Source organism: Tyto alba, unplaced genomic scaffold (genome assembly GCF_018691265.1).
Source record: "Tyto alba isolate M040663 unplaced genomic scaffold, T.alba_DEE_v4.0 Super-Scaffold_22, whole genome shotgun sequence".
NCBI classification, from domain to species: domain Eukaryota; kingdom Metazoa; phylum Chordata; class Aves; order Strigiformes; family Tytonidae; genus Tyto; species Tyto alba.
Genome location: NW_024881296.1, coordinates 33821359 through 33833655, shown reverse-complemented (window position 1 = coordinate 33833655; position 12297 = coordinate 33821359). Strand labels below are relative to the sequence as shown.

Sequence of the window (12297 nt, the reverse complement as noted above, 5' to 3'; positions counted from 1 at the left end):
TTCAGTAACTGAAAACAGGATGTAGAATTTGCATGAGTGGAGTTCCTGACCACACAGTTAAGATACCAAGTGTCTGAACAGCTCATCCAGGGCAAGTTACAGAAAATAAGAATGACCTTCTTTAGCTGATCTAAGGGTATGTGTGGCTTTCTTCTTGCAGTTCCCAGTAACTCAGAATATTTCTAGAGTGTATTAAAAGACTGACATACTTAGCTATGCTATGCAGTTTGATCCAGGTTATGCGTTGATAGCGCTGACATGGAGTATACATCTGCAGGTGACCAGTTTAGCCAGAAAAGCTCTTTCACATGCAGTGAATAATGGGGGAAGATGTTAGCCAAGGGAGCACTTACCAGACACTTTATTACTGTCATTATCAAACTGAAAACGTAGAGCTTTTCCCCCCTGCTTTTAAAGAAAAACAGGTTAAGTAATTTGTTCTGGTTTTTTTCATGCAATTCACCGTGCTATATTCTGGGGTGTAGCCTTCTCTCTTAAGTCTGTGGTCACTGTTGCAATGTGGTAAGACAGATAAGACCCCACTGGCTGATAAATCTGGCAAAGCACAAAATTAATTTTGTCCTGCAGCTCCATCTGACTTTATCAGTGCACCTAAGAGGTCCTTTCTTCCTACACAAATACACAAGGAGAGCAGGATATTTTAGAGGTCGACTGTCAAACACACGGATCTTGGGGTAGATTGAATGGTCTTGAATTAGAAACTGGAAGAAGTGACAATAGATGGTATGAACAGTTTCTAATCTAAAGTCTGCACATTTATTTTATGTGCGTAAAGCTGAACTCTGGATGGAGAGGATATTTCTGGATGCTGAGTCTGTGAATTATCTTATGGAAGTTGGTATTTCTGTGGAAGGTTGACTTAACATTCCGCATTTGTGTAATGCTAACCATGCTAGGGGGGGAACTTAGACCATACTGTTGCCAAACAGTCTAGAGGATATAATAATACCGTTTTGGGGTTCTTATTGTATACATACCCAGTGAACTCAGCAAGTTGGTAGCAGCCCGTGCCAAAGTTTCTATTGCTGCATCTTTGCTTTGGCTTTCATGCTTCTTAGGTTGAAGGCAGCGTGTGTACCTGCACGCAGTGTAATTACTTCCCTGATAGCTGTAGCCCTCACAGATGGTAGCTATTTATTCAGCCTTTAGGTAGTAGATAGCCATGGCTTGCAGGCTGTCTTTTGTGTGGTTGGTAAATGTGGTTCATAAACTTTTCCTCTGAAGGAGGATAAAGCACTTAGCTGAAGATGTGTAATTTGGCTGCTGACTACAGTTAATCTGAGGTGGTGGTGTTGTGAAGTAGGACTTTGGTCTATCTCATGGATAGCTCAGGTGAACAACGTGCTCCCAAGTCCATCTTACATAGGTTGTTGGAAGTTGGTGAAGTAGCAGTGGGGAGGGACAGTTACTAGTGGTAAATGAAAAGTAGGTTGGGAAGAGTCCACAGTTTTGATGACACCATGAAATACTTATCCAGAGCACGTGGGAACAAGCTCCCATCACAGAAATAATGATCACTTCTATTGTTCATGGCATGTGAGTATTTCACTGCGACTATCCAGGGCCAGAATAAATGTATGATACAAGTACTTTCACAGTAAGTATAGTTAGATCACATATACAAAATGCAGAACAGTACTAGCAAATACCTTCCCGTCTGAAATTTTCTGTGGATATCCTTTTGAATGCCACACTTAAAGCTTCGTGCAACAAGATCTCCTTTTGTTTCACCACTGCTTTGTCTATACATATGAACATGCAGAAGGACACATGGTTGTGGAATGGAAGGCTAAAATTACCACACGTGTCTTTAGACAGCATCAGTGGGAACTAAAGACAGCCTTCAGAAAAAGAATTACAATAACATATATCAGACATAGGACTGATAAGGAAGAGGAAACAATTAATTGCCCTTTTCTAAATGAAAGAATAGAGTTAGAACCTGCATCTACCACCCAGCTGCTTCAGCTGTTTTTTTCAGACACTCCTACTCTTACTCATTCTCCCCCCCTGCCCTGTCCCTCCCTTCTCTCTCTCATCCTTAGTGCTGACACCAAGATTTGTTAAATGCTACATTGACATGGGAGGATTTGACAGGTTGGAATGGGGTGAGAGTTAATAGGTTAGTGTAGAGTGAGCAGAAACTAAAACTAGGAAGCTATTTACTGTTTTAGAGCATAATTCAAAAAACTAAGCTCCCCAGAAGTGAGGAATTGAAAATTTGTTTTTATATGATAATATGGATAGATCTAAATTGCACTGTTGAATTTTGAAATAGTGTTGCTCAGGCTAAAAGCTCACATGTGAATATGATTCATGGTGAAGAGCACTCTATAAAATGTGTGAGGAGATAATAGGAGCAGGATCAACTCTGTTGTTAGGACGTATAACTTGTAATTCCATGATGCTTTTATATTACCAGTTTATTCATGGTACTAGAGGAGCTGCTTGTGTCTTGGATCTTGTTCTCTGCTATAGTAACAATTGTATAATTCCTTAGAGATAGTAATTGTTGTTTAATTCCTTACAGAGACTAAACTGGTCAAGCTCCATTTTAAAACTAATGAGAGCTTCCTTCCCTCTCATATCTGTTATTCCTCCTTACTGCTTTCTTGTCAACCAACTTATTTGTTGCTAAAACTTACTGATTTTATGCCATCTGAATCTTTCTGGTTGTCCCTTGCAACCTTTAAGAGTAATAAAGAGGTTTCATATGTCTGAAATGGTTTTCTTCTTAAAATTTCTTCCTTAGAGTGGCCCAGGCTGGATTTAGACTATGTCCATATGCCTGGTGACTATAGGCAGTAGTTTCAAAGTACAGCTGGGTGCTATGAAGAGCTTGATGTTTCACAGTGAATTAACACCTTTGCTGCATCTGAACAGGGAGGACTTGTGCTTCCTCCCCCTGCTCGGAACTACAGCTTTTTCCCTCTGTCTGAACTGGCATTGGCATTTATTTGACCGCAAGGTAAGATGAATCAATTCACTAGACCGACAAAGTAAAAAATTGAGGTAATTGATCATTTAAATCAGTTGAGTAGTCTCTCTGTGGGTTCAGATGAGAGCCAGAGTCCAAGGTAGAAAGAGATGTGAGGAGAGAACAGCTCCTCTCCTCTTAGGAGCTATTAATTTGGCTTATGGAACAAAACAGCTTGAGCTCTACATACAGTCTAACTTAAGAGCTATTCACATGTTTTTTCACTGTTCTCCAAAGTATTCTCCTTTTGTATAAGGAGAATTACCCAGCTTAGGTTTTTAATTCGTCTACCACTTTTATTTCTGCCTTTCATTTGTATGGCAGCCTTGAACAAGTACAAATTTGGGAATGGTACATCTCCTGAAAATTTGAAAATGCTAACCTGATATAATAGGAAGTAAGACTACCTCTGCAGTGAAGCTCTTTGCCCAGCTGCTATTGTATAGTCTTGGACAAGTCATGGAGGTCTACAGATGTACAGCTTGTGTTGAACTTCAGGTGTCGGAGCAGCCCCTTTTGACAGTACTCTTGACCTGTGCTTGGTGTTTTGACGGATACTTTACAGTATTATAATACATTGGTGTGAAGTGTCAATTCCAATAAATTAAGGAATAAAACTTCAGAATGTTCTGGAGTAAAAACTTTGAGAGATGCAGGTTATACCCAAAATGAAGCAGCAACTGGTATCTCAACATCAGTTACATCTCCAAAGGCCAAGCCACATATGGTTAAATAATACAATTAACAACTGTTACCTTTTTTTGCTCAGTCTCAATATATATTTCACCCTTGTGTAAGGAGGTGTTCAGTTGTGCCTGCAAGAACTTTGCTTACAGAAGCATTCAAGTTGCAGACTGGGGACTTGCTTTAGAACTTGGATGAACTGTTGCCCAAATTGTGAGTAGCAGAAATGAGATTGTTTTCTCTTAGCCTGTTTTCCTTTCACATCTTGAAACATGAACCGCGCTCTCCTTTGGAGAGATGCTCAGGATAATTACATTTCTGTAAATTACATCCCCTACGGACATAGAAAATTATTTCTGGAAATCTAACCAGCTGTTTAAAACAGTTTCAGTGTGTGTTACTGTTCTGCCTCAAACCCAAAGGGGAGTGTGATCTTTGTTTTGATCCACAGCTGAGGATTGTGTTTGCTCATGCACCCAGTCTATCTCAGAGAGGACACAAAACATTTGCATCACAGTAGGACATTTCCCCCAGCACAAAAGAAAAGCACGGGTAACCAGTTTACTTAAGGGTAAAGAAAGACAGATATGATCACTGCAACTGGGAGCTATACTCCTGTCCAGCTGATACATATCTTAACTCGTTCCTAATGTGTACTTAGCTGAAAAGCCTGATCTTTGTCAGACCTGAAAAGTGTGTTCATGGTCCCAAAGTCTCACCTGCTTTTTTCTACCTGTATTCACTGCTCTTTCAGAAACCTGTTGCCTCTCACAATAGCCTTGTCTTGCCTGTTTTCGGCTACAAGGACCCACCACCGTTCTCTCCTTCATTCTTCCTCATGACTCCAAATATTCACATTGCAGATGGGCTGCTTTGCACCTGGAGAAAGGTCGGGGAGAGCTCCCAGGGAGTCACTTATCTCCCTTTTAAGGAAGATTTCTCTAGGTTAAGTTCCACAGGAGCTGGAGGCAGAGGCTGTCCTGTCCATCAGCATCCCTGTTAGCAGAGAACTGGTTGTGCAGTCTCCATCAACAAGGCACATGCATCTAGAACGGCTTTCTCTACAGGCTTGCTGTGCTTTGGCAAGCATCACCATGACCTATTTCTTGGGTAGTGTGTCTGTTTTCTGACTGATATGAGGCTATCAGTTGATCTGAATATTTCCTGTGTCTTCAGACAGCACCTGGAGCGAATGCCAGGAACCCTTCACTTCTGCCTTTACTGGACATCCTCTGCACATCTTCCCAGCTCACATCACTGCGCATCCTTTCCTTTAAGCTTCCCTTCTGACCATAGCATTCAATATAAAGAGTCCTCTAGTCACCTCTCCTCAGGGCTTCGAGTGCCCAGTGACACGCCACTTCAGCAATACTCTAGTTTCAGTACATTTCAATTGCTGCCATATTTTTTTTTCCAGATGAGATTTAGAGGTAAAGCACTGAACTGTTGGCTGCATCTCACTGTTTCTTTACAGTAACATGTCAAATTTTCATCTTAACATTTGGAGTGAATGAACTACCTTCTTCTGAAATTGAGTGGTGGGGTTTTTTTGGTGGTTTGGGTTTTCCCTTTTCCTAAACCTCAGTGACGTTTTAAACTAGATCTGGCTTCCTCTCGCTTTTCAAGCAGATCCTCGCAAAGGAAACTTCGAATGCAGCGACGTGTGTCTTGCCATCTTAAACACGAGAGCTGCTTAGCTGCCTGGAGCTTGGCACTCTTGGTGAGCGCTCATTCCCCCTGCACTGTCCCTGCAGGGCTTGTGTCTCCTGCTCCGTGTCCACTTTGTTCAAGGGCCAGCAAAAAAGTGGCAGTGATGCTGTCCTGGACCACGTCTCCTTGCAAGGCTGCTGGTGGGAGGAACCCTGCTGCAGGGAGGCCCTCTGCCCTCGCTTAGCTGAAGGGCTGGCTTTCGGAGTGTCCCATTGCCCAAAAATACCCCACTGCCCAAGTGCGGGTGCTGTCTGCCCTCCAGCCCTCTGCCGGGCTGCGGGGGAAGGATGGCAGTGGGTCCTCTCGTGCTTTCACCGGTGCGAAAGGGTCGCTTCGTGTCTTAGTGCAGCATATTCGGGTGGTTATAAACCGTTCAGCAGGTAACGTGTAGCATCACTTTGTGCCTCTGCAAAGGAGCTAAAGCCACGTTTTGGAGAAGAAGGACTAAATAAAGAGGGAGTTTAAGTTCCTCGGAAATACTTGCAGTTTTTCATGTAGAAGCTGCAGTATATGAATACTGCATGAATATCAATAGCCAAATTCTTATTTAAATGTTCCTTAAAATACCTTCTCCATTTATAGCAGAAGTAGTTACTACCTTTTTTTATATCAGTTCTTTGAACTGCTTGTCATTTTTGTTGGGGCCCTATATTTTCTGGTGCTTACTTTATTCTTTTGGAAGACTTGCTTGGAAAATAACTAGTGGAGAATCACAATCAATTTTTCTTGAGAGAAAAGTTGTTCAAGGCATAGATATTTCAGAATCATGTGCCTGTAATTTGTATTGATCAGGGAATTGCTGTTGTCCTATGGCAGGAGAAGTTTCACTGCTCAGGGAGCAAAAATGTGGTCGTGATGGGTGACAGCTGTTTCAAGTGAATTCAGCAGTAGAGAAGGAGGAAGCCAAATGATTATATGATTCAATAGAGGAAAAATATACAGAAGGGAAGGTGAGGGTTTGGCAGGAGGCTAAGGGGAAAATTGGGAAGCAGAATAGAAAAACAGAGACCTGACAGAGTGGGATGTGAGGTTTTTGTTTTGGTTTTGTTTTTTTGTTTTTTTTTTTCCTTCTCTTCTTTTAACATGGGAGCAGTCCACTACCCAATCTGAGCGGGAAATGTTTCTGTCTAACTTGCTGCCTTTTCCTTAGGGAGATAGGTCTGATCAGATGGCAAAACCACCCTTTTTATGGATATGCACCCCAGCTGCTCCAGCTGGCTGAAGGTAAGATTGGGGCTGGGATGATGTCTCTTTCTAGAAGGCTGCTGCAGCCTCTGGGAAGTGCTGTAACATCACGAGTGGGTGGACGGTGTCCCGAAAGAGGGATCTGGCCCCTGTGGTGGTGGGGTTCACCTGCGTTTGACAGGAGCTGAAATAAAGTCTTTTTATTCGAAAGTAGTGATTGTAATGTGAACGCTGTTCAGTTCACTTTGAGAGCCATGAGAGGTGCCAGAAAGTTGCTTGTAGAGACATGATTAAATCATCCTAAACACCAGTCTGCACGTAATAGCATTGCTGGAAGCTATTAAAATGTAAGTCTAGAAAGCAGAAATGCAAAAAATTGTGCAAACTGATTTGTCTTCCTCCTTCCTCTTCTACCAGCCCAACCAGAACCTTCATATTTTTTGAGGTCTCTTGTGTGTCTCTAGAATGACTTAAGTGATATTTATTGTACTCCACCTCTGTCAAGATAGTTGTTATCAGGCCCTATTCACTGATAAAGGAAATAGCCCAGGAAGCTTTGTTTGCTTAATTTCTTATCAGTACTCTGATTAGAAATGATAACTGTTCTCCCCTGAACTTAATGCAGTTCAGGTTCTTGTAAGCTACCTTCAGCTTTTCACTCCTTGGTCCTGGTGCTTGGCTAGACTGTGGTAGTATAGTTTTATTTCTTCTAACAAATCTGTCAGAGATGTAGGACTGGAATGTCCTAGAACAGCAGTGATGTACTCAGATGTGGAGAAATATGACAAGTATCTTACAGTTTTAAGGAAATCCTCATTACATCATTGCATAAATTAATGGGCTTTTTTAATCTTAAAATCTGCATTTGGTTTTCCTTCCTCTGTCTCAAAAAGGATATAGCAGGAGAAGAAAAACTAATGAGAAGGACAGCTTGTGTCATCAGAGAAATAGGAAAGAATCTGAAGTATGCCAGTATGTCAACCTGAAAAAGTGAAATAACTAAGAGAAAATGTTGGAAATCTGTGACATTGTGAATGGTATGCAGAAGGTGAATAAGGACTATTTATTTATTCACCCTTAACATTAATTGGGATCTTCAGTGAAATTTTTCAAGTATAAAGTACAAGAAAGGAAGCACTACTTTATGTAGCACATCATGGTGCTGTGGGGTTCACTGGCATAGGACCAGTGTGGAGGTCTTGAAGGGATCGGGCAGTTTAGTGGATGGTGCTCTTCTACCCTGGGAAATCATGGTTTCTAGAAGCCGAGGGGGCTAGTCAGGGGAAAGATTTCTCTATTTACACGCTGCTGAACTGTTTGGTAAGACAGAGATTAATGAGTAAAATGGACTTCTGGTCCAAGTACGCCATTGCCTCTATTCTCTCAGGATACTAAGTTTGTTTACCTGGTATGGGAAGCAGTCAGTCCTTTGGCCCCTTGTTCACTTCTGCATTCCTGCTGGCGTTACCAGATGTCACCCGAACTGCTGGCTCGGGAACTGTCAGGCAGGTTCAGCTGTCACGGGGAGCACTGCGAAACCTTGCACTGGTTTTGGCTGGCAGCAGGTGAGTCTGTAACATTGGTGGTGATGGGATCGTCTCGTACGCACATTGTACGTCAGTGTGAGCAGCCCGGCATTCTGTTGATGCTTCTTGACCTATTGTATCTACTTATACAACTATTTACATAGTTGCAGAGGTGTAATTCTCATATCATGCGTCAAGGTCTTTTGGATGATAAACTGATTGACCTCTTTGTCATATTCCTTCAATAGCTGCTTTCCAAGTTATTCCTAGGTAACTCTTTTTTTGTAAGGTTTCCTATAGCATTGCAAAATGAAATATGAACAGTCTGCTAAGAAACCAAATTGGGTATAAATATATCAGTAAGGGCAGAAAAATTTCCATTCCAGACCTATCTGTTTTCGGTAGGCCTGTATTTTCTTGCCTGTTCTCACTTGCCATTCTTCTCATTGCTCATTAATTTTACTGTCTTTTCATAATTCTTATTTTACATGTTTCCTGAAATTGGAGAGGTTCAGTCCGCCCACTCTGCACTTTACCTAAAAATGCAGTGTGATCACATTTGCATTAACACCTAGTCAGCTCTTGTGGTTGTACGATCCTATCTGCAGTGTACGTGCAGTGCGGGAAGACTTAGGAGCCAGAACTGTGAGTCACTTCACCACTCAGCAAGTGTCCAAGTTCAAAAAGTAACATTTATTTTAAAGCCTGTGGAGAGGTACAGTTCTTCCATCTAGTTGTGCCTGAAAGAAATGTGGTCACTGAGGACTCCATCACGCCTGCGTGTGCTCTGCGTGCCTTTGGGACTCCTATGAGAGCTAGCTGCCTTCACATCATGTCAGAAAACATTTGGCTTCCTGAAGGCAAAACGAGAGAGGATAAGGGAACTGGAGAAACAATACATTGTGGTGTTTTGCTTACTTTGCTAGGCTTTCCACCCCTTCCACTGTAACCATTCATGTAGGGCATTATTTGTGACCTTGGCCTCGCTACGTGTACAGTAAGTGGGGCTGGCAGTACCTGTCAGATATAATGGATTCATTGGAACTTTTCCCTCTGAAGGTCTAAAGTTGTTAATTTATTATTTTAAATCTTTATATGCACAATTTAAAAACATAGACTAATTAAGACTTTGTACTATTCAAAGTGATATGACATGATTTGGAATTGCCAAAGCCTGAGAAGTAGTTATGCTCAGTGTAAGGACAGTGTGAGAACCCCTTGGTGGGACTTAAAGATGTGAGGGGAAAGAAAAAGGAGAAAAAGTATCCAAACAAGAAACTCCAGATTTTGGTTTCAGAAGACAGGTTAGGTTCACAGACTGTGACTGCTGCTTCTAGCCTGTAGCTAAACAGGCTATACGAGATATATCCTTGCACACAGATGTGGAAAAAAAGGCAAGCCGCCTAATTGTTTGGCTTACTTAGGCTTTATTAACCTGTATTGTCAAAAGGAGGACTGTATTATGTTTAGTCTAAACTTGACTTGTCTTTTGAACTTTTTCTTTTTTACTTGTCTGTACAGTTTTGGGTTTTCAACAATGTGTGAGTATCTAGTGCAGGCCTCTGTATTGCACCACGGTTGTGTTGGGGACCCTACTGAACTGACAGACCCACAGTCCTGTCAGCCAGGAGCTAGAGCGTGTTGTACATCACCTTGCAGCACGGTATTTCAGGTTATAACTTTTCACAGGATAGTATCTTTTAATCTCCAAACCCTTCAGCCAATGCAATTCGGATGACCTGAAAAACAGTGTATTTTAGAGGAACATTCCCTCCCTGGTAGAAAGTTGTAGAGGAGAAAGTTGTCTATATTGCTAGAGTATTTTGTGGTGGGCTTGTGCCACAGTGGCACAGTGGTTGCTGTTGTGATCATCTCTCAGTCACCATCCCACCTTCCAAGGACAAAGCTTTGGAATGAAAATGTTTGGCGAATACCAAACATCATAAGCTCTGCAGAGAAACTGCTTTTTTTGCATATTGTTATTCCCATCCACACACAGACTTAAACTTTTTCACATTCGGCAGGTACAAAATCTCTCTCCATCACTCCGGGTTACTTTATTTTTATCCCACCCACCCCAAGGTCTTACTGATGCATGTCTAGTTAGTATGAACAGGCGAGTCCTCCCCCTTCTTTTTACTATCTGCCTCTTGCCCTCTGAAAATATCAAAGGTTGCAGCAAACCCCGAGTGTGAGCCAGAAGCCCTGCTCTGCCATTCCCCATCCTTTCCTCCCTGATCCCCCTCTAGAGCTGTCAGCTTGGACCATGGGGACAGCCCCCCCCGGGAGGGCAGAGTCTCCCCGCTCCCGGCCCAGGCTGCTGGTTTTGCCTGGCCCAGCCTTGCCTTGCCTCCTCGCCTCTCCCCGGCTCAGCCGGGCTGCAGCACCGTGCCGGGGGCAGCAGGACCTCTCCGAGGGGCTGGGGGTGAGCAGGCTGGGCGAGCGGGGCTGTGTGCCGCCCTCGCCTCCCCCAGGTATGGGGGGGCCTGGGCTCTGGGGGCGGGGGGTGAGCCCCGGGCAGCTGGCATCCTCCCCGATCCTCGTCTTCGCTCACCCTCTGCTGCGGGAAGCACTGGCCATAGCTGCCCTGCTCACAGTGCTGAGCTCGCCTGTGCCTTTTGGGCCCTGCAAGGGTTCCTGCACGTGCAGCGAGTTTTGCGTACTGCGGCTGATGGAACATGTCTTCTGGACGAGCTTAATGCTTCCTGATGCTTGACTGTATATGGCATGCATGCACGTTTTGCAGGACTACTTGGCATGTTTTAAACTCTGAAGGTAAAAGTAGTGCTCAGGTATGACGTACTGGTGGTGAAGTGGTGATTAACCGGTATTTATTGTGGTTGCACTGATGCAGTGTCAGTGTGTACGTTCATCTGCTGGTTTCTACCTCAGCCCTGAGAGCAGCTCATCGTACAAAGTACTTGTATCCAACAGCCAAACTGTCTAGGAATCACGGAGAAAAACGTGAGCAGTTCTGTATTGATATGGTATCATGTATACATTACCCTTGCAGAGTTCCTGAATGATTACTAAATCTGCTGTACTTGATGAAGTTTTGTTTGCCTTGCAATGCAATTTTAAGGCCTAATAGATATTTTTGTGCCCTCTTGTTCCTGTTCACAGCTGCAATTTGTACATCCTGTAGATCTCTTTCAAAACATGTTGATAGGCAAACATCTTGAGAGTCAGTTACTTGAATATTTTTTTTTTCTCTTTAGATGACAATCAAAACAAAGCCAATGAAAAGAAAGAGAAAAAAATGGTTTCTCAGAAACCCCATGGTACCATAGAATATACTGTAAGTATTGGTGTATGGTTTGTTCATGTCTGCTTTTTGAAACTGAAGTTGTTGAGGTCAAGAGGGAGCCAGTGACAGCCAACTGAAAGCACTAAGTGAATACTGGCTGCAGGTTATACCTATCTCAATACGAACTGCTCCAGATATCGTTGTGTGGGGAGAGCTAGACTCACGTTCTGAACCACTGCTCGACACAGATCCTCTGCCTCTTCTTGCTGCTGTCAGTCCTATTTTTACTTCTGCACCATGGCTCTTTAATGAGCGATGGAAAGGCGAGTGCCCCAGCCGGGAGCAGCACAAATGCCTGGCGTGCTGCGGGCTGCTGAAGCTCAAATGAGCTAAACAGTGTGTGTCCTGTCCCTGCTTGCAGGACCAGTTCTAAATAAGGTGGTGCTGCTTTGAAAGTTTTAGGAGAGAAGGAGAGGGACGTTTGTAACACCTCTCCATTTTATCATCTGTGTGGTAAGAGAGAATTTTTTTCTATCGATACTGGCTTATCATGTAAGCCATTAAACAGAACATGTGTTGAGATCATCAGATTTATTCCCTGCAAACAGTCTGTTAAATGGTTTTAGTTCAGCTTGTGTGCTGAATGTATTTACTATGGTATCTTAAGCTTCAACTCTTTCTTCAGGCTGGAAATCAGGACACCATAAACAGCATAGCATTAAAGTTTAACATCACCCCAAACAAGCTTGTGGAGCTCAATAGGCTTTTCACGCAGACGATTGTGCCAGGCCAGGTAAATATTTTATGTGGCTTTTTTAATACATGAAACCTGATTATTTGCTATGTATTTAAAAGCTTTTTACTACTTTCACATATCTTTTAAGTACTTGGATGCAAGGATAGTGGACAGTAATTTAAATCCCTCAAAGAGGAGCTCATCAGATAGT

General features: G+C 42.9%; 1 protein-coding gene across 9 annotated transcripts in view; it reads left to right on the top strand.

Moving 5' to 3' along the window:
- Window positions 1–12297, top strand: part of NCOA7 (nuclear receptor coactivator 7) — a 98217-nt gene that overhangs the window by 57926 nt on the left and 27994 nt on the right. For all 9 annotated transcript variants that reach the window (XM_042795623.1, XM_042795624.1, XM_042795621.1 and 6 more), the window contains 2 exons: window positions 11322–11401; window positions 12036–12143. In XM_042795623.1, the coding sequence (XP_042651557.1) occupies window positions 11322–11401; window positions 12036–12143 (188 nt within the window). The remainder of the gene's footprint in view (window positions 1–11321; window positions 11402–12035; window positions 12144–12297) is intronic.